This window comes from Loxodonta africana, chromosome 3 (assembly GCF_030014295.1).
Source record: "Loxodonta africana isolate mLoxAfr1 chromosome 3, mLoxAfr1.hap2, whole genome shotgun sequence".
NCBI lineage: Eukaryota > Metazoa > Chordata > Mammalia > Proboscidea > Elephantidae > Loxodonta > Loxodonta africana.
In genome coordinates, this window is record NC_087344.1 from 53,262,308 (window position 1) to 53,289,634 (window position 27,327).

Below are 27,327 nucleotides of genomic sequence, written 5' to 3' on the forward strand. Positions count from 1 at the left end.
CTGGACCACACGTCCTCCCAGAGAGTCAGGTCTGAGTTTCAGCCGGGAGAGCAACGGAGGCCCACACATACCTCAGGAAACCATGGAGATGGGGGTGGGGGTGGACACAAGGAACAGGAAGAAAGAAAAACTACTGGGCAGAAGTCAGAGAGACAAGGAAGAAAAGAGAAAGACAAACAGACGGTGGAGACCAGAAGATGGACTGGGATGGGGAGCGGAGGGAGGGAGACAAAGAGAGATAGACAGGAAAAGCATGTGTGTGACAAACAGATACACAGAGACAAAGAGACACAGATACACAGAGAGACAGGGAAAGAGACAAAGGGAGACAGAGACAGCAAAAGTATGTGTGCATGTGTGACAGAGACAGAAACAGAGATATGCACAGAGACACAGAAAGACAGAGAGAGAAAGACAGACACAGAGCAAGAAAGGAAAACAAAAAGGGGGGGGGAGGGCCGAAGGGGAGAATTTTCTAGGCCAAGTGCAGCCCAACACAGGCAATCTTGACAGGAGCCTCTCAGCTTCTGACAGCAGAGATTGGGGGGTCTTAAAAAAAGATTGGGGGGTCTTAGGAGTTGATTAATGTCGGTCTGGAAAGTGATTTGGGCAAGGGAGTTAGCAAGGGGCAACAAGAGGAGGGGAGAGATTCTCCCTCCACCCCCAGCTGCAGCCGCCCGGGTTCCCAGGTGAACCCCGCTTTCCCTGCTGGATGTGAAATCGCCATTTCACCCCGGCACACTTCTTAATTGTTTCAAAAATCATTTGTGAAATTGGTCTCCAACAGGCGAGAACGGCCACGCTCATTCCGACGGACATGCCCCCCTTCCTCGCCCTGCACCGGCCCGGCCAGGACCGACAGAATCCCGGAGCTGCGGAAACGCGGGGTTGGCGCGACCAGCGCGGAGGCTGGGGGAGCCTGCTGGGGCCACTCTCGGGACTGGACCTGTCGCTGAGCCTTCTCTCAGCAGGAACACGGCCGGGCTCCAAGGAAGGCCGGGGGCCATGCCGAGGTCGAGGCGGCCCCGGCGCAGGACCCTGGGGTTCTGAGTGTCCTAGGAGGCAGCTGAGAGGGCGGTGAGTCTGGAACCGAGAAGTCCCTCGGTGTGCTCGCCCCACTCGCCTCGGGAGAGGAGCCAGCTGCCAAGTCTGTGAGGAAGGACCCAGCCTTCCAGCCTCTGCTCCCGAAGGCCTTTTCTGCTGGGGAATTGCCCCAAACACACTCACAACTTCCTGATGGAAGCTTAGAGCCCTGCTAAGGCAAGAGGGAAAACCAAAAAAACAAACCAAACCCTTTGCCGTTGAGTCGATTCTGACTCATAGCCACCCTATAGGACACAGTAGAACTGCCCCACAGGGTTTCTAAGAGCACCTGGTGGATTGGAACTGCTGACCTTTTGGTTAGCAGCCCTAGCTCTTAACTGCTATGCTACCAGGGTTTCCAAGGCAAGAAAGATGGGGTCCCAAAACACAACCACATGCTTAGAACCTCCCTTAGAAACAACTTTACTTTACCTGTTTTTTTTTACAAGCCAAAGGTGGACCACACACAGGCCCACCTTCACCAAGACACACACAGATGGGATATAAACCCACAGCCATACACAAACACACTGATCTGGATGCGCCCGCAAGTAGCCTTGAAGAGGAGCCTTAAAAAAAGATTGGGGGGTCTTAGGAGTTGATTAATGTCGGTCTGGAGAGTGATTTGGGCAAGGGAGTTAGCAAGGGGCAACAAGACGAGGGGAGAGATTCTCCCTCCACCCTTCTCTTCTCCAAGGGAGAAGAGAAATTAATGGTGAATGAATGAATGAATGAACGTGCACTATACACACATATATATATAATAATATATATATATAATTATACATTGTAGATACATAACACATATTGTATATATCCACCTTTGGGGGTCTAGGCATCCAGGCCCCCTAGCAAAATTGGAAATGTAAACTGGGTTCCCAACTCCTATAACCTCATCTTTCACGGAAACACTGGGAAAGGCCCCTGTTATCCCTTTTCCAACTCTAAAGCTGCCTGGCCTCCCCCTCCTCAATTCTGGGACCACTGAAAGTGTAGGTTTAACAAGTTTTCAAGACGGCCCCTATTCCTAGAGAGCTCCCCCAAGAGACTACAGAACCCCTAAAGCAAGGAGAGAGGTGGGGGGGTCCTTGGGTTTGTCACATGCTGAGAAGGGCAAAGGTCACAGGTGAGGACGAGAGGGGAGGGGAACGCTGGGGCGTGTCTGCGGTGAGTCCCCCAGGCCAAGCCGAGGCTGACCCCTCCGCCGGGAGAGGGCAAGCTTGGGGCCGGCTGGGAGTGGGGGGTGAGTTTGAGGGCTGAGTTTATTTTATTGTATTTTGCCTCCCGAGCTGGGCCAGAGACGCTCTTTCCAGGGGGAGACAAAAGGCCCCGCAGTATTGGCGTCCCGCCCCGCTGGGAGGGCGTTTCGCCCCCAGGACTCCGTGTCCCGAGGAGGGGGCGTCTGGTCACTCAGGCCTCGGAAAGTGCAGAATTGCGGGACTTCTGATCACCCCACCCCCGCTCCAAACAGTTGAACTGGGGCATCCCGGGGTAGAACCTGTGAGCGAAAGAGTTGAGCAGCTCCAGTACCGGGTACCGAACTGCTCTCTCCGTCGCCCCGCCCACCCTTTTGGGCCCCCAGATCCCCAGTCTCAACTTGCTGTAGAGCCTGGGGCCACAGGACTATCTGCTGGAAAAGGGTCTGGATGGTGACCTAAGGGCCACTGAGGAGCGCGGCGTTTACACCAGGCTGCTGAACAGCGAACCGCGGGGGCGGGGAGGGAGGAAGAGACGCGTCCCTAAGGTTTGGCAGGTCCAGTTTCCCAAGCTCCAGACCCAGAAACGGTCACTCCGGGCTTCTCAGAGCTGCAGGAGGTTGGCAAGATCCGGACACCGAGGCTCAGGCATTAAACACAGAGAAAGTCATAAATCCCCCCCCCCCGCCCCGCTTGAAGTCACCGCGGGCTCTTCCCCGGTGAGCCCCACTCGCGGAAATTTCAGTGTGTGAGTGAGATGAGGGAGAAGACGTGAAATACAGCCGACTCGGACTCTGGGAGAGGCCAGAGAAAAGAGGAGAATTCAGGGAGGGATCGGCCGGAGGCAGACATTCCCACGGAGCCGGGACCGAAGAGAGCGGCCGTGGGCGACCCAGGGGCTGGGGACTCTGCGGATCCGGCCCATTCATCAAAGGAAGACACTTGGACAAAGTTGGCCTCCTCCCCTTCTCCCCCAGCCCCCAACTCCCCGGCCTCTGCTCCTTCTGTTTTAATGGACAGTTCAAATTCTCCCCTAAAACGAGGTCGAGCCTGGGATTAGAAAAGAGAAAAAAAAAAATTCGTTGACTATTTCTTTTCGTTATTGGTCCTCCGCTCCCTTCCGCCCTGGCCCCCTTCCCTCCTCATGAATAAAAGTCCGAACCTATCAGATCTCGTTCGCTGCCTCCTCCTCCTCCTCCTCCAGTTGGGCACTTGGCACAACTTACCCAGCTGATCACTCGTCCCCCTCGCTCTTCCTCTTCTCTTCCCCGATCCCGTCACCCCTCTGTCGCCTCTCCTCCAGCCCCGAAACCCGGGGAGGCACCTTCTCGGCTCCCCAAGTCTTCTAGGGGGAGCGAGTGGGAGAGCTGGCGAGTGAGAGGGTAGCGAGTGTAGTCTGGAGAGAGAAAGCGTGGAGAGGAGTGTGGAGAGAAAGAGGGAGGGCGGGAGAGGGACAGGGAGGGAGTAAATACATAAATAAACACGAAATTCACTCCGCAGCCTCTGCTCAGAAACTTTGGCCCCGAGCACGAGAGCGGCTCGCTGGCGGGTCCCAGGCTGGGGGCCCTGCTGCTGGCCACGTCCCCCCAGCCCCTGTCCGCCGCCCGGCCTCCTCTCCCAGTGCGGCCGGGCGCATCAGCCTCCACAACTTCTGGCTGAGCCAAGCCTGCCGAGGCGGACTTGGGGTTGGTGTGTTTGTTTGTTTGAACTTCCTTGTCGCCACCTTCCCTCCCCCCAACCTTCTCCCCCACCTCGCCCGCCTCCCCAGCTTCTGGACGCTTTCGGCTGCAGCCGGGGGTGGGGGGGTGGGGGTAAGGAGCGTGTGTGGAGGGGAGGGGGAAGAGGAGAAGAAAAAAAAAAAAAGGGGAAAGAAAGGGATCGCAGCAGGGGTAAAGGCAGCGGAGGGAAAGCGATTTTTGCCGACTGTGGATTCGTCCCCGACGTGCGCGAGAATGGCGGCCCTTCCCGGCACGGTACCGAGGATGATGCGGCCGGCTCCGGGACAGAACTACCCCCGTACAGGATTTCCTCTGGAAGGTAAGAGCGCCCAGACTTGCCTCGCCTTGATTCCTCTGCTGGGAACTCGAGGTCCTTGGAGAGGTGGCGACTACCAGGGGATGGTGGCAGTGGCGGCGGCAGCAGTGGGGTCCCCTTCTCCTCTGGGTCCAAGTCCCGGCACGCGACCCAGGAAGTTCCTGGGACCGACGCTTGTCAGTTTTCTGCGTCGGTTTCACCGAACCGCGGCCTGGGCTTCCCAGGTCGGGCAGTTGGCCATTCCCGGCAGGGTTCAATTCCCAGTAGACTTCTGCTCCAAAGGAAATTTCAGATCCCAGTAAATGTCGGCTTCTTCCACTACCTCAGATACTTTTTCCCTGATACTTTTTCTTGGTGTTCACCAGCTGCGGGCTTTCTACACTTGTTTTGAATTGTACCTTTCACCCCCAGGATGGTTTTCTAATCCCTTTTATTTCGAAATCTCAACAGACGCCAAAAATGTGTGATTCTTTGTATGTCTAAACTACGAAGGCGTATCCGCTTCTTCCAAAGCAGCCGCCAAAAACTCCTGCTTTTCGGCCTGGAAAGAAACTAATTTGAAAAAAATAAGTAGTAACGATTTTTCCCCCAAAACTTTTCACCCTGGGCTTTTGAACTCTGGAAATCTTCGGGGACAGAACCTTGAGACGGAGAGAGGGCAAGACAGTGTCCAGACAGGGGAAAAGTATTCATTTTGAAACGTGTCCTTGCTAAATATCGAGCGCCAGGAAGAGCAGAGAGGACCTGCGCAAGCGGATTCCCGGCTCGAGACAGAGCTGGAAGCGCACGGCCACCGAGATTCTCCCTGCGTTTTTTGTTTTTTTCTTTTTAAACTCATAAATGCCTTCAACCTGTCGCTGATGGAGTCTTTCTGCTTGTGGGGTTAGGTAGCCCAGGGTGTCATAAAGAAATGGTTAGAGATATGTGCGGCTTTTATTTTTTAATCACTGTTTTTGTAATTGTATGAGCCCCTTGTGCGTGAGAAAGAGGAGAGAAGGCAGGGAGGGGGTTGGCGGGCAGGCAGCCTGCGATCTGCGGAGGGGGTCCCTCCGGCTGCGAGACTGCACCGAGTCCCCGAATTAGACAGAGGCGAAGAGAGCGGCTCCGTGATCAAGTGCGCGTGAGCAGCCACGCAGGCGAGAGAGCGCACAAGCCCGGGGATTTGCCGTGGCACTCTCCTGTAGCGAATGAAAGTAAAACAGGCGGCCAAGGACGCGCGGCGGATTAGGACAATATTTGCCCAACATGACGAAGAATACTGAGGAGAGCCGAGTGCCGGTCGCTAAAGAGGCTCTTGAATATAAAGTTGGGCGCTCGAGAGCTCTCCAGCGCTAATGGCATATCCCGCCACGGAGACCGAGTGACTGATTTGGCGACGCACGATTTATGATTAAATCCGAGGGTGGCTTCAGACACCTACTTTTACAAAGAGAGATAGGGGAACCGGGAGAGCGAGGGAGGGGGCGGTAGGAACAGCTCAGCAGCCGGAGCCTCTCCTCGCCTCCTCTCCTCCAATTATACCGTCAGCTTCCTCCTCTCCGGCGGCTGTGAAATCGTTCTAATCTGCCAGATCTCCGCAGCCGCCGAGTCCCCAAATTGGGGGGATGGAGACCGGATTAGTGCACCGGGTGCCCCCTAACCTTCTGTGAGGAAATTGTGTAGACTTTGCATTAAGGCGTCCTCGGATGCTCTCCCCTCCCCAGCAGGCACCCGGAGAGCCTGTCTCCCTGGATGCCAAAGTCACCCACACTCGGGGACTCGGGCCCACCTATATATCAGCCTAGCAGGGCCTGGCGGGACAGTTCGTGGTTTTCAGAGGCCAAGCGGAGTATTTGATTTTGGAGCTAGCTGACAGTGGCACATGTCCCAAGCTTGTCCCAAAATGAAATTAAAGTTCTGAGAGGGGTTGGAGACAAGGGGAGTCCCCCAAGGGACAGCCAGGTGTCCCCAGAGGCAGTGGCCAATAGCATTATGTCACCAGTCCCTCGGCTTTGCCTGCCCTGCTGCCAAAGCCAGGGCGGTAAATGTTAGCGATCAAGCAGCCCCTCTGGCCCCCAATAAAATGGACCTATCTTGACCACTTGCAGCATGGAACTTACCAGATGGGCCACAGCTCACCACTTATTGGTCTCTTTGAGAGGAAGGCAGACCTTAGGCCCAAGCTGCTGCCCGGGGGACAGAGGTCCTAGGTTCTATCTGTCCCATGGTTTCTTGGCTTTCCCCCTTCAGGCTTTCCACTCTCCTTAGAGGCATTCAGATCCCCCAGGTGTGTTCTTATTCCCTGTAGTGTGGCAGGACTGGGGCCACACAGCATCTGGAGGGACTCCTACAGCTGTGACCCCTCTCTCCATCCCTGCAGGACCCTCCCTCAACTTTATGACTGTTGTTTCCTGGCCTCTGAGCTGCCAGAGCTCCAAACATGAGAATCTTGGAGATCCACTGTGCTTAAACAAAACTGGAGTCAGGGGAGCACCCAGTGTCCCCTCCCTATCCTTACCCTGTGCCACTCTTCTTCTTCATCTCCCCTCCCTTATCCAGTGTCCACCCCACTCGGACAAGGTCGGGTCAACCAGCTAGGTGGGGTCTTCATCAATGGGCGACCCCTGCCCAACCACATCCGCCACAAGATCGTGGAGATGGCCCACCACGGCATCCGGCCCTGTGTCATCTCCCGCCAGCTGCGTGTCTCCCATGGCTGCGTCTCCAAGATTCTCTGCCGCTACCAGGAGACCGGGTCCATCCGGCCTGGGGCCATAGGAGGTAGCAAGCCCAGAGTGAGTGTCTTTACCACGGAGGCTGGCAGTCAGCCTCCCCATGGTCAGGGGTCCTGGTTGTAGCCCCTCACTGCCCTGTGTCATCCAGTAGCAGCATGGGGATGCCTGTACGTTCCCTACAAAACTACAGTGGCAGAGTACCCCCTATTATTTTCCCTATTTTAAATTTCTCAGGGATGGGGATGAGTGAGGTCTAGGTGGCTCAAGATTGTGAGGCCAATGAGACAGATCGGGGAGATCCCTACATCTACCCTGTCCCCCTGCCACCATCCCAGACCAGGAGAAATTTTCCATCTTTCAGGCTCCCTCTCCTCTGGTCTTCGGTCTTGCCTGAAATAGTGAGGGGAGACATTGGGGGTCCTAATTAGGTTTCCCTTTTATTACCAATCATTACCCTTCTCCCAGCTACCTCCCTGGAAGCCAGGAACTAATTTCTTGAAAAGGTAAAGCCAATCTTAGAAGGGGGACATGGGTGCTCTTGGGAGGTTGATATTAAAAGTATCTCCCTCCCCCACCCTATCTTTCCACTCCGACTCTCCCACCTCCACCTCTGAAGCAGGTGGCGACTCCGGATGTGGAGAAAAAAATCGAGGAGTACAAGAGGGAAAACCCAGGCATGTTCAGCTGGGAGATCCGGGATCGGCTGCTGAAAGATGGGCACTGTGACCGCAGCACCGTGCCCTCAGGTGAGAAGGCAGCTGAGCCAGCCCAGGGCTGGAGGTCGGAGAGAGTGGAGAGGAGAGAGTGGGTGATGAGGAACTTGGAGGAAAGTTGGGAGCAAGAGGGCATTGGAGGGAATCAAACCAGAAGAGAGAAAGTTAGGAAGGAAGAGGGGGAAGGGGAAGACAGGGTAAAAGAAGGAAGGAAGGAAGGGGCAAGACATTAATCTAGAAGGTTGGTGAGAGAGAGCACCCCTTTCAGCTTTCTTGGAGACTTGGCCTAGAGAAATGGGTCTGTTCTAGGACAGTTGGTCTCTATGGGCTTCCTTGGACCCCCCTTCTTCTCCAAGACATTATTTCTGTTTTGCTGCCACCATCAGCCACCAAAGTACCTGGGGTGTGTGTGTGTGTGTGTGTGTGTGTGTGTGTGTGTACACGGGCATTCAGGCAGGTAGCGCCCGTGGGGGGACATACCTGAGTGTGGGGATGGCTGCTGCAGGGGCTACAGAGGCTTTAGGGTATGTGGTGGTGTAAGCTACAAGGACCGGGACACGTATAAGGATGCAACCAAGCTGGTGCCTCTGCTACAATCTTACCACCAAAAGGGGCCCAGGTGTGTGAGTCAGGCTTCCGTAAGTGGGTGGCTGTTCTTGTGCCTCCGGGTAGGGGTAACTGCTTAAGTGTGTGTGGGGAGTGAATAGGTGTGCATTCCCAGAGGAGGGGGCAGTTTCCCGCCTTTCTTTCATGGGTAGAGGCAGCATCTGGCTCCCTTGCCCCAGCAACTTATACTCGCTCTTTTGCCTTTGAATTTCTGAGGTTTAGTGAGTTCGATTAGCCGCGTGCTCAGAATCAAGTTCGGGAAGAAAGAGGAGGAGGAGGAAGCAGACAAGAAGGAGGACGACGGCGAAAAGAAGGCCAAACACAGCATCGACGGCATCCTGGGCGACAAAGGTAGGGACCCACCTGGGGCCTGCGACCTAAACCCGGCGATTCCGGCACTTGCGAGTGTGCAGGCCTGTAGTTTGCTTCCACCGCCCGAGGAAGGCGGACTGAACTTTAGCGGAAAACTCGCAGGCCCTGGGGCAGCCGAGTGCCTCCTGGGGTTTGCGGAGAGCGCCCCTTCCGTGCGCCCCAGGGCTGAGGCAGTGAGCGGAGCCGGCGCCTCCCTTGCGCGGGCAGAGCCGGGGCGCCAATGGCCTCTGTGTCTCCGGGGAGCTCAACTGCGGGTTAGTACGCTGTGCGCCGCTGACTTTGCAACCCCGGCGCACGCCTAGTCTAACCAAGGACCCCGGCGCGTGTGTTTACCTGGGCTGGCGTCTTGGCGGCTAGTCCAGGTCTAGATCAATTATTTATAGGAAACTTGGGCAAGGAGGAGGGGAGAGGAAGGAGGAGCCGGCCTGAGGCTCCCTAAATGAATTTGTTAACCAGACCCGCACTCTCTCTCTAAATGGTCCCTTGAAACCCCTCCTGACAGTTGACTGACCGCAGCAATCAATAAATATTAGCGAGGGCTGAGCGGGCCGCGGCTTCATGCACTCTCAGTCCCGCGTTGTTAGGGCCGGAACTGAGAGTTGGGGGCCAGAAGGGTGCCCTATTAGGACTCTTCCCTCTTCTGGTAGGCAGCCAGGCTGGGAGTTGAGTGCAAGCTCACCGAGGCACAGGGTAGGAGAATCCCAGTGGGGGAGAGAGATCCAGACCCAGCAACCCTCCCTACTCAACGCAGGCTGGAGTCTGAACCCATCTCCCTGCTTGTTTTCGTGATCAGCTAGGGAAGGCATGCATCTTTCAAGAGCCTGCACGCAGGGGAAGGGAATTATGGTTTTGTTTTTTTGACAGGGAAAGAAAATGTCTGTGGGTGCAGGAGTGTAGGAAGGGAGAGTCCTTCCCCACACCACCCCCCTCCCTGTGGTTCTCTTTGTGACTTGGGTAAGTGTGCACTAAGTGGGCATCTGCGGAGAGATAGAAATGGAAGACCCAGAGTCACAAAGACTGACCAGGAGCAAGAAGCAGGCCCCCAAACACACAAGGAGGCAGCGGGCAGAGAGAATTGGAAAGACATTGGCCTTGCGAACCTGCAAAACGGTGGCTTTGGAAAAGGTGGAGAAGTGCGCTGGAATCTCAGACTTATGAAAAGCATGTTTTGCTCCAGTTTCCTTCCAGAGGCTTCTCCCCCCACTCTTGTCCCCACACTCCTAGCCCAGGTCTCCCTTCAAGTTCTCAGTAGTCCCTCCCAACCTTGAAGATGAACTTCACAGACAAGCCTGCTTCCAATGACAACCCCCAGAGAGACCCAGTCCTGGGACAGGGAGTGGGGAGGGGGTACAGCTTGTGACACAGCGGCTGAGAGCAGGGGAAGGGGCGGGCTATTGACATTCAGGGCCCAGAGTGGGGCCTGCAGTCCTGCCGGGACAAAAGAGCCAGGGAAGAAAGCAGGCAAGCTGCGCGTGGCACCCCGCTGTGCTGGGCCTTTCGAGGGGCCTCGGTCTGCTTCAGGGAGGGAACCCTACCATGCCAAGTAGCCCTGGACTTTGGCCAGGCAGCCCGGGAGCCCTGAGACCCTGTGGGGAGACCCAGTTCTTATTTTAGTTTGTACTGGAAATAGAAAAGTGGGGCCTTTTTGTGGGGGTGGGAGGTACAGAACTTGAATGATCTGTCCTGGCCAGATTCTGCACAGCAGACACCCCCTCTGAGAGGTACCCCTGCCCCAGAAGCCGAAGGAGGTTTTATTATTTTTCGAAGAGACTTTAGAAGTGCGTATTGGGGCAGGGCAGGGCAAGGCAAGGCAGGGCAGGGCAGGGCAGGGCAGGGCAGGGCAGGGCAGGGCAGGGATGTCCAATTTGGTGAGTATACGTGCATACATTTCCTCTGAGAAAGAATGAGAGGAAAGGTAAGGAAGACTATGGAAAGAGTGTATGGTTTTGGGGTCCTTCTAACTCAGGGGAGTTCAGGGGCTCCCAGCGCTGGTCTGGGTTTGTAAAATTTGCTAATAGGCTCTTCGCTGGATAGAGGTTTTTCCTGCAGTGGAACCAGGAAGCTCCAAGTCTCCAGGGGCTTAATCAGGAGGCTGGTGTTTCCAGATGGGGAAGGCTGAGAGCACCAGAGCTGGGTCTGAGGAAGAATTGCAGAAATGAAATGATCTCAGTGAAAGCAGCTTGCCGTCCAGAGACCCCCGCTGTGTTTACGTGAGGGCAGTAATGTTGGGCACTGTGACTGTCATAGACTTCCCGTGTAGGCTCCTACGCCTCTCGGGACTGCTTGCCCATGGCCTTCGGAGCCCAGTGCCATGGGTTATAAGTCTGTGCAAGTGGGATTCTTCGTAGGTGTGTACTGTGATTGTAGATGGGTGCAAATGGGCAGTAGGGTTGTTCAAATGAGAGAGGGTTGTCCATCTGTGGACAAATTGTATCAATTCCTGATGTGAGTACCTGGGCCAGTCCACAGGCATTCCAGTGAACGGCCAAGCTGGAACCCATCATTTCTACTCCAGGCCCCAGACATCAGTTTCATTGCCAAATTAAAGGCAAAAAGATCTCCTAAACTCCAAGTCCACTAGATCTCCAGAAGCTGAGGTATTTCTTGGGTAAAAGGGCAGGCAGGGGGAGGGTGCACCCCTGCAACTTTGTTTTGGCTTCTTGCTCTTGACAAATGCTTTCTCCCAGGGTTGCCCCTTTCATGGCGGGGAGCCGCCAAAGAAGGGGTTTAAGAGCTCTCTTCTTTAAGCGCTAAAGAGAGATCCCTCCCTGAGTCCGTTTTTTTCCTATCGTCCGCTTGGCATTTAATAATGTTAAGACTTATTAGAGCTGGTAATGAAAACTGGGACTGTTGAATAGGAAACTGTGTTGGAGAGGGGTGTAATAGCTTCCAGGCATGGTAAGAAACTATTTATCCGCAATCAGTCCTCACTCTCAGAGTTTGAAGCACAAACGTTAAGTTGAAGGGTTTTAAAGCAGATTAAATTGAGCTTTTATTTCCGTGCACTTTCATCTCTGAACGGCTCACTCCTGCTCCCCTTGGGCTGATATTCATGAGGCTGTTCGTATTTTTTTCCCCCCTCTTATCCTTGTTAAGACTAAGTTATTAGGATTGTTAGTTGTGAGAATTCTCAGACCACTGCCAATAGGAGCTCCGGCCATGCTCTGCTCACCTGGAGAGGGATGTGGACAGCTCTTTGCCCCCAGACACTTGACTCTTTCCTCCTCGCTTCCTTATCCAAGGACCCGAGAAGAGGCCGGCCAGGCATCTGACCAGGAGAGGATTTGAGGGGAGGCAGGGAAACAGGAAAGGAAAAGATTTTCTCAGAATCTGAGTCCAGAGAAGACTCCTAGGGGAATTTGAGAGTGGTTTGCAAAGGGTCATACCATCCTCTGTCAAACCAGCTGAGGGAGTGAGTGTGAAGAAACAAACAATAATATAATAACAACAACAGTAAAATACAATAAGAACACCAAAGCCTCAGGCATTTGACAATACAGGAGTTGATGCTGAAACTGACCAGGTCAAGGGAAACTGAACAGGTCAGATGTGGGGTTTGGGGCTCCCTGTTGGCCACTGGGCTGGAAAGCCCAGCGGGGTCACAATTAATGTGAAATAAGGGGAGGAAACCCTGTCCCAAGATTAAAAAACAAAAAATCTGTGTTTTCCTCTGAGGGTGGGGGGAGGGGGGCCAGCCGGCATCAAAGTGGAGCAGGAGAATTCTCAGTCCTCCCGGGTCTGAAAGACCATTGGAGGTGTGGGGCGTAGAGGAGGGGAGGCAGGTTTGTTTTTCTTTGAGCTCTCCTGAATTTATTTTTAAAGCAGTTAATGTACAGGTGTGGACTGGGGGGGTGGCAGGGATGGATCGGGAAGGAGGGGAGAGCCCAAAGTGTAGGTTTTCGACACTTGTAAAAAGAGGTGGGAAACAATTTAATTTGGCAGCGGCGAGAGCTGCTAATGCGGTTTTCGGTCGTTTGCTACACTGGAGGAAGCTGTTTTGATTGTGTGTACAAGGACCTGCCAAATTTAATTAGGCTCCGGGGGAGTGAATGAATAGGGGAAGGGGGGCACTGCTCCCCTCAGCCCACACTGTTTCCCCCCTCCCCGCCCCCAGCTTCACACCTGGAAGGGGCATTGTTTACGGGACAGGCAGAACCGGGACAAGAGGAGGGGGAGGACAGGGACAGGGGACTTGGAAGAGGGATCCAGGGAGGGGAGGCAGAGTGTCCATTTATCAAGAAACAATCTGCATTGATTTAAACCAACAAGTTCCCTCCTCTGTAAATGTGTGTTTAGAGAAAGGTAACTGACACTCCACCAAATCAAAGGATTACCCCGGGTTGGCAATCTAATCAAACAGAGTCCAGGCGGGATTTGAGGCTGTTCAGAGTGGGATCAGCTTCGCATAATGGGGGCTCCGAGGAAGACGGGAGGGTGTCAGGCAATTCCCCCGGCTTTAGGCGACGCCCGGTGGTGGATATTCGGAGACCAGAGGGAGAGAGGGAGGGGGCGAGGGAGAGGCTGGGCGCGCCGGGGTGGTGGGGGGATGGGGTGAGCAGAGAGAGGGTGCGGAGGGGGGACTATCCTCGCGGAGGGGGCTCCCGGCGACCGGGTGAGCCCACACTGAGCTGACAAGGCTCCCCCTTTCTTCCCTCCATCCCCCCAGCCGAAGAAGAGCGAGGGGGAGGCGGGAGCTGAGCCTAACGAAGAACAACAATAAGGAGATAACTATTACAAAGGCAAACACTGGGGCTCGCGCGCTCGCAGCCCCAGAACCTGCAGTAAATAAACAAAGTCGGCAAACTGTTTGCCAGATAAACTCGTGCCTAAATCGAGTGTGACGGGCAAGGAGAGAAGAGACAGAAGGAGATAAGGTTGGAGGGGGAAGGAACGAACATAATCTAATAGAAGACATTTAGAAAACAAACTTGAAACAAGGGAGAACAGGCGAGCGGAGGGTAATTATCCGCCCCAGAGAGCTGGGGAAGCCGTTCAGGGCTCTAGGGTGTGGGAGCCGCGCAGGAGCCGTGTGCTGGGGCACAACTTTGGAACTCCACGGGGAACCAGGACATGGTCCCGGGGGCGGGGGGGCATGGAAAGGGGCTTGGATCCCCGATTGAGGTTCCCGCGCAGCCCCCAGTTTCCCGAATGGAGGCATTTCTAAACCGGGCGGGGTCCCCCCGCTGCGAGGGCGTTCGGGTTGTGTTCACCTCCGGGCACGCACCGCCACACACCGGCTGTTTCCAGGCGTTTGTATCTAAAGGACGCGTATGCGCGGCGCGGTGGTGAAAGGAATTAGGTATTTACCAGTTTGAAATAAGCCTGGCTAAGAAGAGAGAAGAGAGAGAGAGACATTGAAAAGATGAGGTTGGGGAAGACTTCAAACGAATTCATCATTTGGAATGGTGGAGGGGAGATTTACCAGACAGTATTGGGAAGTTATTTAGATATTAATAACACATTTTCCTGAGGCGCGACCACGGAAGCCATCTGCGCTGCTCTCTGAGCTATTTGGCTGGGTGAAATATGGGCGTCTCAAATGTTGGGGAGAGATAACACAATCAGGCTAACCCTGGTCCTAAGACTGCATCGCAGCGTTAAACCGGGATTAACCTCCCCCCACCCCCGTCACCCCCTCCCCTTTCACAGCTTTCCAAATTTTCAGTGGAATTTACATGGAGGGATTTAAAAGCACATATAACAGTAGCCTTAAAGCAGTAAGATGGTGTTTTTTGTTTTTGTTTTTTTTTTAGAATGCCTTTCTGAAAGTGATAGTTGTCATACACCACAGTATATATAGAAATATTGTATAAAAACATACTTTTTTTATATCGGGAGAGAGGACTGAGAAAATGAAATTTCCTTCCAGGTTATCTTCTTGGAGTTTCTATTTGCCATCATTCTACCACCATGTCGTTGAGGCTTCATTCCTACCAGGCTCTGTATTGGGCTCCTAAGGATATAAACATGAAATATACAAGGCCCTGGCCCTGGAAGCTCATGGTCTAAGGCCAGACAGAACTCACACCCCAGAAAAGATGCCACCTGGTAAGGGGAAGCGTTTGTGCTATTAAGGGCTCCCACAGTCAGGGAACGCTCCCCAGAGGCTTTGGGCCTTGAAGGCCACAACTAAGGGGGGCACATTCCAGGAATTCCAGAGAAATAGTCCTTCTCCCCCTTCCCACTGCAGGGCAATGGAGCCATTGGGAAGTCTAGTTGAGGATAAGGGTGATTTGAAGATTGGATGCGGCCCTTTTGCTGTCCTGGGCTTTCCCTCTCCTTCCCCCACTTCCCCCAAGTCTGACAGAAAGAGGAAAAGGTGGAAATGGGGTCAACGCTTTCTGACCTGCTCTGGAGCGATTTGGCCCCGGCTGGGGTCGTCAGGGGGAGGGAGGGAACTCGCCTTCCCAAATCGAATCAAGGCAGAACGGTGACCTAAGGGGGAAACTTCGCCATTAGTAGATTAAAAAAAAAAAAGAGAGAGATAGATCTCTCCAAAACTTCAAACAAAGGTGGGGGGTGCGAGGCAGGGAAGGAGTCGAGGAAAGAGGGGTGGGAGTAGGGTGAGGAATGGCTAAGAGCATGTGAAGGCGTGGGGCCTGGCAGAGGAAGAGAAAGGGTCGAGGGCAAAGGGGAGGTGGGGGGCAAAGGAAGGGGCTTAGGGAAGGGAATGTGAAGGGGAAATGGCTGCAGGGACACTTGGAACTTCAACCCCCAGGGAGAGGAAAAGCATTCGCAGTTGCCGCAGTCTTTGGAGGGATGAGGGGAAGTGGCGTGCTCCCCAAGTCCAGCTCCAAAGAGGCCTGAGGGCAACTGACCGCCACTTGGGCGCGCGTGCCTGGCCCGCGAAGCTCTCAGCACGCTGTCGCCACCTGGCCGTTTGGCAGCTGTTTGAGGGTAGACCGTGAGGCGTGTGGGGTCGGAGCGGGGCTCTGCATGCGGGCTGCGGATGGTTTGGCCCCATATCTCCCTGAGTCTGTGGGTCAGCTAATGCACCTTTCCAAGATTCGGTGGCCCGCGTCCGGGGGGTGCGCGGGGCCTTAGCCGGGGCCCGGACCAAGAGAGGGGTGGGCAGAGGCCACGGAGACAGGGAGCCACCGACATGGGACGAGGGAGAGTCAGAAAGGAAGAGCGCGTCAGCAGAGAGGGCGGAAAAATGCAGAGTTGAGAAAGACCGAGTGCGGGCTGTGATGACCTGCCCAGAGAGTTTGAGGACGCTCAGAAATGCTGAGGGACCCAGAGAGGCGCTGAGCAGCCAGAAGACAGACAAAGAGACGCAGTCACAGAAAGGCTGGCCTAGGGACCGGCAGATCAGGAGAGACAGCGGGACCTAGAGACAGAGCCCGCGGGAGAGCGCGGGCGGAGAGGGCGAGCGCGCAAAGCCGGGAGACGGCGGGAGGCAGGCGGGGGCGGGCGGGCCACGGCCGTTCTTTTGATCCTCCGCGGCTTCCCCTTATCAGAAGCGCTTTCGGTGACACCGGCACAAAGGCAGTTTATCATATTACAGCGCGCCCGGCGGCTCGCTGCGATCCCACCGCTTAATTAGAAGCCAGCGAGCCGGGCTGGCTGGGCAGGAGGGCGGCCGATCCCCACGCAGGGGCCCGGGCCCCGAGCTCCCGTTCCGGACGCTGGGAAGGGGCCGGCCCGAGAGCCTGGCCCGGCCAGGAAGAGGAGCAAGAGGTGCGGGAAACCCTTATTCAGGACGTCGCGAAATAAACAGGCCAGCCGGGTTTCACTCCGGAGAAAGAGATTTACTGCCTTTCAGTTTAGCAACCGCCCCTTCTAAGTTCTCGGCTTTGGGGAAGGGAGGGCACGCAGGCCACCATCCCCACTCCTCGGCTTCGGCGCTGCAGCCTGGAGGGCCATTGAGGGGTGGGCTCCTCTGAGTCCAGTTGGCACCCGCCAGTTCCCCGCAGTTGAGATTTTGTCTTCCTCCCCTCCCGCCTGCTCTTCGGGTCTCCATCTGAATGGGGGGAGGGTGCTCGACAGGAGAAATCCGGAGGGACAAAATGAGTGGTGGTGGGCCCCCCTCAGGAAGCCAGGACTGCAGTGTTATCTTGCCCCAGATAGACTCATTCTCCACGTAATCTTGGACAACTCATACAACCTCTCTAGGCTTCAGACTAAGACAAAAATTCTTATCCTTTTGGAGGATTCTGGACGCTCTTGAGAATCTGATAAAACCCAAGAAACTGGCTATTCATACGTGTTCACCCAGACAGAATTTTTCCGGCAACATAAAGAGGTCTCTGGGCCTTCAGAGGCTGGATCCCCCTAAGAACTTCATATCAGCATGGTCCAGGTGATTCCAGTATTCTCAAGGGTGCTTCTGATTCCCAGAGTGGGAGCCCAGGATGTTGGGATGGGTCCTCGGGTGGCGGGTGAGTGGGGCAGAGAGGCTGCCCTGTGCCTGAATCTTGCGGTGACCTCCTCTTTCCAAAACAGAGGCAGTGGACCCCCCCATTTGGTTGTTAGAGTGGTCCTTTCCGGGGTGTTTAGATGCTGTACTCCCTTGTGTGTCTACCCCACAAAAATAAATTTTCCTCTGGAGGTGAATTATGTGAATTTATTTATTCAATCTATAAAAATTTATTGACAACCTACTATGTGCCAGGCATTGTGTTAAGTGCCTGGGAACACCCGAAAGGTCCCTGCCCTCATGCGGTCCACAGCCAGGTCGTTAAGACAGAAAATAAACAAGCCGCCAAATACACAGATTGGTCTCAGTGTGTGTGTTTGTGTGTGTGTACCTGGCTGTCTGTGTGGGCTGGATGTTTGTGAATGTTGTGTGTGTATGTTTGTGAGTCTTTGTGTGTGTTTGTGCCTGGCTGTGTGTGAGCACAACAGCAGGGTGTGTATCGGCTGATGCTGGATTTGGCAGGCAGTCCCCAGCCTGACCTCCGGCAGCCCAGAGTTGCAGGCATTGGCTGGGACCTAGAAGGGCCTTGGTCTGAGAGACAGAGAGACAGAGACAGAGAGAGAGACAGACAGAGAGAGGTGGAAGGAGGAGCAGCCGGTCACGGGGCTCCCAAGCCTCTTGCCTTCACTGCGTTCTTTGTCCGATGTCGGCAAAAGACCAAAGATCAAAGAGGCCCCCCCTCACCGGACAGAAGAAGGGGTGGGGCGACAGGTGCGAGAAGTGTCTTGGAAAACTCCACCCTGAACTTTTCTGGGGTCCACTCCATTAAGACCCTGATCCAGCAGAGCCCCAGCCCAGCGGGTAGCCACCTTCTGTGGGGCCCTGCCACAGTTCAAGCCAGGACTCTGACAGGTGGAGAGGGATAGCTGTGGCTGAGGGTTCGAATCCAGACTCTAAGTGGCCGGGAAGGTGGAAAGAGGCAGCATTGGGGCAAAGTTTTATATGCATATATAGGTGGTGTGCTGTCTATACTTTTGCGTGGAGATTGTGGGTCCGAGAGCAAGTCCTGTTCCATGGAAACTTATCCTAGAGTCCACATCGGCTTTTGCTGGGCTGCATAAACAAAGAAATGGCATGCAAGCTAGAGTCCGACTTCAACAGGACAACTTCGGGGTTGGTAGGAGTCCGGAGGAGTCCTAAGGACATTTTTGGAACTGTCTCATTCCTCAGTGGAAATCTGCAGAAGTGCCTCTATGTCCCCCGCTCTCTTATAGTGGCCGACCCAACTCACAACTGTGGTCCAGCCGCAGAGATGCAGAACCCGGAGCTTTCCGGCCCCCGACTTTGAACTGAGAACCCCTCCCCACCATCCCTGCAATTTCCTTTCTCTCCTGGCTTTTGGGCTTAGATTTACCCTTTGGAGGGTCGAAATATTCTGTAGAAAATAGAAATTCCGATGTGTGTGTATGGGGGGAGAGAGGACACAGCAGATATAAACTCTTTCTTGTGCTTTTTGTCCCCCTCAACCACGGTCACCGTCCCCTCCTCCTCCGTCCTCCCCCTGCTGCCTGCAAACTTCCAAATTCAAAATCCCCGCCCCCTCCCAGCTTTGGCGCTGAACGAAGATTCTGAATTACTGAGCCGACGTTTCTAGAAGCCCTAGCTGGACTATGTTGGAGGTGCTGGGAGTGAATCCTAAGAGGCTCCGGGCCTTTCTTTAATAAATGGGCCCTGGACTTCCCTCCCTGGGGGGTCGAATTTCATTCGGGATAGGGCTTTCCCTGCGGTGGCCCCTGTAGACGAGCACCGAGAGGTTCAGCTGGAAGCGCTCAGGGTGGTTACAGCTTTAAATGCCTCTTTGCAAACCCCGCCCCCTCCAAAAAACAAAAACAAAACAAACAAAAGTCTTTTCTCTCCCGACTTGTCCTGGATTTGAATCCCAGAGCTGGTTCTCTGGCGTGGAGCTTGGCGTCAGGTCGTTCTGGTACCGAAGCCTCAGTTTCCCTATCCGATTAGTGGGGCTAAGCGCCCCTCCCCCGCTTCCCGGGGCAGGAGGGCACAGGGCCGGGAAGGCTTTTGGAACCCGGTCGTCGGGTCCGAGGAGGGGGACAGGGAGGCTCTGGCCTCGTCCCCTCCTCCCCCGCAAGCCCCCTCCCGCCGCCCTCTCCGGCAGCCCCGCTTGCTCCTCGCGCCTCAATGGCCACTTTAGAAATACAAACAACTTTAGAAATAAAGTAACCAAGCCCCCGAAAGGGGCTTTGAAGGGGCGAATGCCTGGTGGCGCTTTACTATGGTGTGGGCAGAGGCCCCGGCCTAATCCCGCTTTCATTTTCACCGACGGCCGCGGGGGAAGCGCTCCCGGCCTCCCGGCCCCTCAGGAGGCTGATTAGGCCACAAAGAGCCCCCATTATCCCGAGAAGAAAACCGGGGGGCGGTGAGGGGCGGCGGCGCTGGGGAGCGGCCCGCCCGCGCCCGGCCTATTGACTTAGTGGATGAAGTCAAGAGCGGGCACGCAGGGCGGGGGAGGGGGAGGGGAGGGGAGGGGAGGGGGAGGGGAGGGGGAGGGGCCGGCCCGTGCGGGAGGGGCAGGGAGTCGCAACAAAACGGGACGCTCAAAACCCCACAACAGGCCCGGGTGGAGGGCTTCGTCCGCTGAGCTACTGCTGGGTCAGCTGCCCCTCGCCCCCGGTCCGCGGGAAAGGGGGAACCAAAGGGCCAGCCCTTTGCCACCGCAGCCGCCTGGAGTCAGTTTTATTCTTGAGGGGCGGGGGGATTGGGAAAAAGAGAAACTTACAGATACTGAAGCAATGTGGCTGTCGCTAAGTGCTGCAGGGCTCGAGCACCCAGCGCCGCCTCTCTGACTTTTTCTTCCTCCTCTGTGAAACCGGGGAGTTGGGTCCCAAAACTAAAACCATTTTCGTAGAGTCTGAATCCGACTCATAGTGACCCTACAAGACAGGGTAGAACTGCTCCATAAGGTTTACAAGGCTGGGATCTTTTTCTCCTGCGGAGCGGCTGGTGAGTTCCAACGGCCGACCTATTCATTAGCAGCCTAGCGCTTAACCACTGCGCCATCAGGGAGCCTATAGAGTTGGGTCCAGAGGTCTCCAAAAGTCACCCAGCTGTGGCCAGCTGAGGGTTTATAATGGGTGATGTCGGGTCAGGCAAAGGTGCTCCTCTCAGATGCTCTAGAGGAGGTGCCTGAAACAGGGAGGATAAAGGAGATAAAGGAGGACCCCGGAGCCTGAAAGATCTGGCTAACTTTGAGTGAGGTCCTCTGAGACCCTCAGTGCCCTCTTCTGTTAAATATACCCATGATGACAACCTCAAAGCCTGCTGGGAAAAGTAAAAGATATAATTACAGAAAATGCAGGGCAAATCAGGAGGCTGGATAAATATTACTCACCACTCCCCACCGGCTCTTTCTCCTCCAAGGCCTCTTTCAATTAGAGGCCACTCCTCTATGACTGAAGAATAATAGAGGCCTTGAAACCTACAGGGCTATAAGTCCGTAAGTGATCACCAAATTTGGACAGAGGGCCCAGATGCTCAGCCATGTGAAGGAATGAATAGGGTGTTGCCTCCTTATCTAAAATCTGAGACAAGGAGAGAAATAAGTGGTCTCTGTGAGCCGTTCCTCAGCCAAACAGACAGGCCTCAGCCAAGGGGGAAGGCAGAAACAGACAGAGCCAGTTCTCAGGGCCCAGCAGATAGGGTTAGATGTGTGGAGGGACTTTTTTCCCCTGGTGGGTTCTGTCCCCTCCCAATAGAGGTTGGGCAGGGAGGCTGAGTCAGCCAGGCAGGGAGGGTGGGAGTGAGCACTACTGGGTGATTGAAGGAGACTATGGAAACATCCTCCATGTATAAAGGAGGCAGGTAAGGGTGTGTGACACACCCTCCCAGCACACCTGACTGGCCCCCAATCCCATCCCCTCCCCAACCATAGCTGCCCACCATCTCCTTGAACTAGGGACTAGGTGTAGATCATGCCTGGAGTGACTTGGAAGTGCTTTGAAGGCATCTTGGCTCTTCATCCATTCATTGCACAAATATGTGTGGGCTATGCTGGGCTTCATACCCCTAGAGTCCAGGTTGTGACTGAGTTAAGGAGTTTGGACTTACTCCAAGGACAACAGGGAGCCATGGAGGGGATTTCAGCAGGGGTATGACAGACTGAGCAGAGAATGTACTGGAAGGTGTGGGGAGACCTGCTAGAAGGTCAATGCTGTGGCAAAGGAGCGGAGTTGAGGTAGCAGAGGGGATAGAGAGCAGAGAATGAATGGAGAGATGTTCATACCACTTCAAGGTGAAACCCATGTGAAATTGTTCACCATAGATTAGTAAGTAAGCAAACCTAAGCCCGTGCTTACCTTGCTTATTGGATAATCTCCCCCTGCTACTAGGTCAATGAAAACAAAAACAAAGTAAAAATAAAACCCGTTGCCGTTGAGTCGATTCTGACTCACAGTGACCCTATAGGACAGAGTAGAATTGCCCCCATGGTTATCCAAAGAGTGGTTGGTGGATTTGAACTGCCAACCTTTCAACTTGCAGCCCAGCTCTTAACCACTGTACCACCAGGGCTAGGTCAATGAAAGGGACCTTGGAAATCCTCTCCAGGCTAAGATTCCAAAGGGGGGGATTAGGATTGAACAGGCCTTAGAGGTCATCAGGTCATTTCACAGATGGAAAAGCTGAGGTCACGAGGGAGTGACATGAGGGAGGCCAAAGGAGGGAAAAGTAACCTACCTCCCAGGTTTGCTGGCAGTTGTGCTCGGAGGGGAGTAAAATAAGTTGTAAGAAGCCTCAACCCTGGGAATTAGGAAGGCATGGAGGTGAGGGCAACCATGGGAAATATGGCCCATTGCCATTCCTGCAGTTTGTATTTAATCATTAATTAAATTTTAATGTGAGACATGCTCATTAGGTCCATTCCACAGAGGGGAAAACTGTGGCGTGGAAATAGGTTAGCCCAAGAAAGTAGGGGGAGGTGGGTTCTCCCTTAATGGGGTCTGCAGGACCCTGATGCCTTCACCCAGAGAGGTGTGAAGGGCACAAATCCAGCTGCTCTGCCTGCCCCTTTGGGGCAATTGAAGCCCCCAGCACCCTCCTCGTTCTTCATAGACTCTAGATCCTTAGACCCAAGAGAGACTGTGGCTCAAACCAGTACATCCCACTATCCCCTACACTCCCAACACCCATGAGCACCTCCTGGGTACTTGAGACTTGTCTTGGCCCTCAGAAAGGTCTATTCATCTTCCTGGGAGGAGCCCTTTTAGCAGCAAAGAAAAAACAAAGCCGGGAAGAAGAAGGACCACGGTATTGGGGCTAGGGTTGGAATCCGGACCCTTATGTGAATGGCCCAACGCATAGGCCCCGGCCCTAGCACCGTTTGCTGTGTAACCCTGGACATGCCGCTTCACTTCTCTGGTCCGGGCTCCGCTAGTCTGGACAAAGACAGAGCAGGATCAGCTTAGTGGTTTTCAAACTGTGTTCTTTGGAACCTTGGGGTTCCGAGCAAGGGTCTCGGAGGGTGATGCACTAGGCTAGGCTCCTTCCTCTGGGCACATTTGCACTGGACCAGGAAGCATTGTTTCCCTTTGGTAGAGGAAACTCCCATGAGGCTAGGCTTTGTACAAGGGAAGAACAGGGACCACCTTCCTTCCAGAGACAGCTCTGGCAGAGGGAGGATGGGGGAGAAGCTCTGTTTATCCTCCTGGGATCAGAGCCCCAGGCTGTGGTTATTGGTCTTCAGAGATAAGCTGATATTGCTTATCTGCTGACAAACAACTCCCCTCCCCTCCTGTTTTCCTGATTAGGGAACTTTCTCTCCCGGCTGCGAGGTCTCTTTGGAGAACTGGCAGGGCTGGTCTGCAACACTGGGGGCTGCCTCTGGAGTCACTGCCCACTTGTTGTGTAACCAGAGGAGGCAGCTACCCTCTCTGTGCTTTACTGGGGGGACTGGTGGTACGGCTGGGTCGCAGGGTCATTCTAGGATGGTCCTGGAAAGGAGGGTTAAGCATGGGAGGTGGAAAGACCCTTGAGCCAGGAGGGCAGAGTGGTGTGCCCCAGAATCACCCACATGCTTTTTGCAGACCACAACTACCTGGGCACTTTCTTGTTTGGGGGACACCTGAGGGCAGTGGCATTGGGCAAGCTGACTGGATCATTCTGATGGCTACCCCAAATGAGAGCCATTGATCTTGTACAACTCCTCGTTCTCCAGATGAAGCAACTAAGTCCAGAGCAAATTAAGAGCACTCAGAACAGGAACCTGGTCTCCAGACTATTAAGTCAGGCACCATGAATGGAACATTCTTTCAAAGTCCCTCACCTTTTATCATTGTCACCTCCACCTACCCCTACTGAGGGTCTGCTCTGCAAGAGCACCATACTAAAAAGAATGGGTCTGACCCTGTTCAGCTGACCCTAACCCCTGCCCACACCTTGGGGATGGTCTCCCAGAGACTCCCCTTTATCTCAGCTCTGGCCCTTTATATCCAAAGGCAGCTGCAGTGCCATGAAAGGAGCCCTGGATTTGGAGTCAGTGAGATTCAGGCTCAACATCCTGCGTGGGTCCCCTTAGCAAGTCACTTCCTTTCTCTGAGCCTTAGTTTTTTCATCCATCTAAAAAAAAAAAAAAAATTTTTTTTTTTAATGGGGCTAAGGATGGAAACCCTGGTGGCATGGTGATTAAGACCTATGGCTGCTAACGAAAAGGTCCGCAGTTCGAATCTACCAGGTGCTCCTTGGAAACCCCATGGGGCAGTTCTACTCTGTCCTGTAGGGTCACTATGAGTCGAAATCAACTTGACGGCAATGGGTTTGGTTTGGTTTGGTTTGGTTTAATGGGACTAAAGTTAACAAAAGGAGTGAATGAGTAAAATGCAGAAAAGGTGCCTGGCCCATCAAAAATGTGTGATTAAAATGAAATAAAAGACCTAAAAATGATTTGTATGGAGTAGGTAACACACAAAAGTACATAAAATGAGTATTTCCCAAGTCAAATGCACATTGTTTTATCAGGAATTCTAAGATAGTTATTGTGAGGGTGGCACAGGACCTCGCAATGTTTCGTTCCATTGTATATAGGGTTGCTATGAGTCAGAACCGACCCGACATCACCTAACAACAACAACAAGATAACAATAAAACCAACCAAACCCATTGCCATTGAGCTGATCCCAACTCACAGTGATTTCATGTGTTTCAGAGTAGAACTGCTCCATGGGATTTTCTTGGCTGTGATCTTTATGGAAACATCGTCAGGCCTTTCTTCTGAGGATCCACTGGGTGGGTTTGAACCGCCAAACTTTAGGTTAGGTCCACCCAGGGCCCCAAGATATAGTATATATGTGTTTTTTCATATATGTTATTTGAAAGGTTTATTACACTAATATGTGCTTGTAAGTTTTCAAATCACAAATAAAGTGTATAAGAATGTTGAAATGACAAATGTTTTGCTATATCTGTTTACCATAAAAAAAAAAATATATATATATATATGTATAATTGAGACTCTTCCCCAGTGATGACTGTGTTGAGTTTGGGGTATATCCTTCCAGATTTATGTATCTGTCTCTATCTTGATATATATATATATATATAAAGGAAAGTGACATCATGTTAACTTAGCCTGGGTACTATAGAGGCTCTAAAAAGTGATCATGAACCCCTGGAACTGAATTCCCAATCTGGGTTCATGTAGGAATGTATGCATTTCTTTGGGGGATGGATCCTTAGCTTTTATTGGGTCCACTAGGGCTCAAGGCTCTAAAAAGTTTAAGAATCCTGAGTTAGAAGTTTTGCAGGTGTTTGTGCTCTCTAGGAGGGGCAGGCAGAAGCCCCTTCCTCTCCGGCCCCTCCCCCATATCTCTCAGTTCCCCCCTCCCTCTCGTGCACCTGCCTGGGTTTCCGGCTGCTTCCCCTTCAAAGTGCCGGCTGGGCTTTACCTGTCTCTGCTGCAGTGAAAAGCGCATGGTTTGAAAGGGGAAGTGGCATTTCAGGCACTTAATTAGACCCAGGACAAGAATAGAGCCTGGCTCTCGGGTCAGACCAGCGGGGATTGTTGGGAGATTAACACACAGGTAAAAGCATCAAGGTTCACAGGCTCCTTGGCAGGAAGCCACCAGAGAATCCAGGGCAGTGGAAAGGCTGGGGGAAAACTGGGAATCACAGTCCCCAGGGAGGTGTGGGCAGGGAGGGCAGGGGTGGGAGGTGTGGGTAGGGGGGGCAGGGGTGGGATGAGAAGGGGGTGTGGGCAGGGAGGGCAGGGGTGGGAGGAGAAGGGGGTGTGGGCAGGGAGGGCAGGGGTGGGAGGAGAAGTTAAGGGCTCTCTAGCTGCACCGTCCTCTCCCCCACCACTGATGCCTGGGGAAGGTGGAGTTAGAGCTACCATTTTATCCCCATGACAGAAATTTACTGAGCACCTATTATGTCCCAGGTACTGTTCCAGGGGCTGGGAGCATAGCCGTGAGCAACATAAGGCCCCACTTTCATGGAGCCCGTGTACTCGGACTCAGGGAAGACAGGCAGTGAGCAAGTCCACAAAAAAGGAAATACTTATAGAAGGTGGGTAGAAGTTTGAAGAATATAAAGCAAGGAGCCAAGAGATGTGATAGAAGGGGAGGGAGTGATGTTAGACGGGTCATCAGGGTGGTCTACTTGAAGGAGGTGGTCTTTGACCTGAGACCTGGATAGCAGGAAGGAGGCAGCCAATTGTTGAGCACCCACTATGTACTTAGGATAATGGCAGATTGAGAGCTATATGCCAAGTACTGGGGGAAGTGCTTTGTAGAAACGAATTCATCAAATCCTCCCACCAACCGCTCGAAGGAGGGATTGTTAAGCCACCCATTTATAGATACAGAAGCCGAGACATGGGGGAGGTTCCTCTACCCTTTAGCACAGAGACAGCAAATAGTAGGTCCCTCTCATTAGAAGCCTGTGCTATCAACCCTGCCCACCTCTTGCTACGTGTCAAGAACTGTGCCAGGTGCCTTATACACTTCATCTCACTTAACCCCCAACCCTGCCACTTGGGTATCCGTTATCCCAGTTTACCCACGAAAGCAGAGCTAGAGCTGTTCACTCAGCTGCCTAGAGTCACACAGCCATCAAATGGCAGAGCCAGTCATCGAGTCCAGATAGCACGAGCTCTCCCCACTGCAAGGCACAGCCCTTTGTGCAGGCATCTGGATTAGGAAAGCCGTCTGCTAATTCCAAAGGGGCCTGTGACCCTGGGGTGTGGGTTCCCCTGTCTTCTCCAGAGTGAGGGGACTGTTCTTAAGAGAAGAGCCATCAAGAGGGCTTGCTGATTTGTTTTCTTTAGGGAGTGCCCCACCCATCTTTTTTACTTACATTTGGAATTATAAATTGAGGAGTTTCAGTTGGCCTTGGGAGTATGTTTGGAAGGTAGGTGTTGCAATCTCCTGTTAAGGGAGAGTTCTTTCGTGTGTGTTATTTTGTTGCACTGTTGTTGCAACTATGCCAAGTGTGCGTACATAATTGCTGGCGGATCACATTTTGGGCATCAGAAAGAGCTGGTTCCTGGTTTGATTTCAGATGGAGGCGTCTTCAGTTGAAGGTCCTTGAGTGGCGCTGGACTACTAACTTAAAGGTGGATGGTTCAAACCCACCCAGCAGCACCACAGAAGAAAGGCCTGGCAATCTGCTTCCATAAAGATTGCAGCCAAGAAAACCCGATGGAGCAGTTCTGCTCTGTAACACATGGGGTCACCATGAGTTGGAATTGACTCCATGGCAAAGGGTTTGTTTTTTGGTGTTAACGTGGAGGGAAATCTTGTGATAAAAAGATATGAAGTGTGACGATTGAGTTTGAATGTGTTCAGGGATGTGTGGATGTGTAGATATGGGTGTGCGTCTGTTGTGTGCCTGGAGAGCAAGGGCTATGTGAACCCGTGACTGCGCCATTTCCACCATGTACAAGTTCAGGTCTGTGAGTTTGTCCGTGGCTCTAAATGTGTCTGCCCCCATTTCACAGATAGAAAACTGAGGCTCAGAGAGGTCAAGGCATTTGCCTGAAGTCACCTAAGTAGTAAGTAGCTAAACCAGGAAGGGAAACCAGGGCTGTCTCCAGAGCCCAGCCCTTTTTCCCTGCACCCCAGGGAAGGTTTAAGCAACAACAAAAGGTTTAAATGCCAGCGCGCGCTGTCCTGGGGCCTGGCGGACGTGTGTGTGCTCACATGCTTGTCCCCCTCCTCATTCCAGCGTCTCAGCCCCTGCCCTTT

At 53.6% G+C, this 27,327-nt stretch overlaps 1 protein-coding gene across 2 annotated transcripts in view; it reads left to right on the top strand.

Annotated features, from left to right (window-relative positions):
- Window positions 1–4,120: 4,120 nt before the first annotated feature.
- The window catches only part of PAX7 (paired box 7), a 117,648-nt gene continuing 94,441 nt past the window's right edge, over window positions 4,121–27,327 (top strand). The window contains exons 1-4 of one of the 2 annotated variants that reach the window (XM_003413438.4): window positions 4,121–4,316; window positions 6,852–7,087; window positions 7,644–7,773; window positions 8,563–8,697. In XM_003413438.4, coding sequence (XP_003413486.1) covers window positions 4,232–4,316; window positions 6,852–7,087; window positions 7,644–7,773; window positions 8,563–8,697 — 586 coding nt within the window. In that variant the 5' untranslated portion in view covers window positions 4,121–4,231. The remainder of the gene's footprint in view (window positions 4,317–6,851; window positions 7,088–7,643; window positions 7,774–8,562; window positions 8,698–27,327) is intronic. The other variant, XM_010593062.3, reaches the window with a different exon arrangement.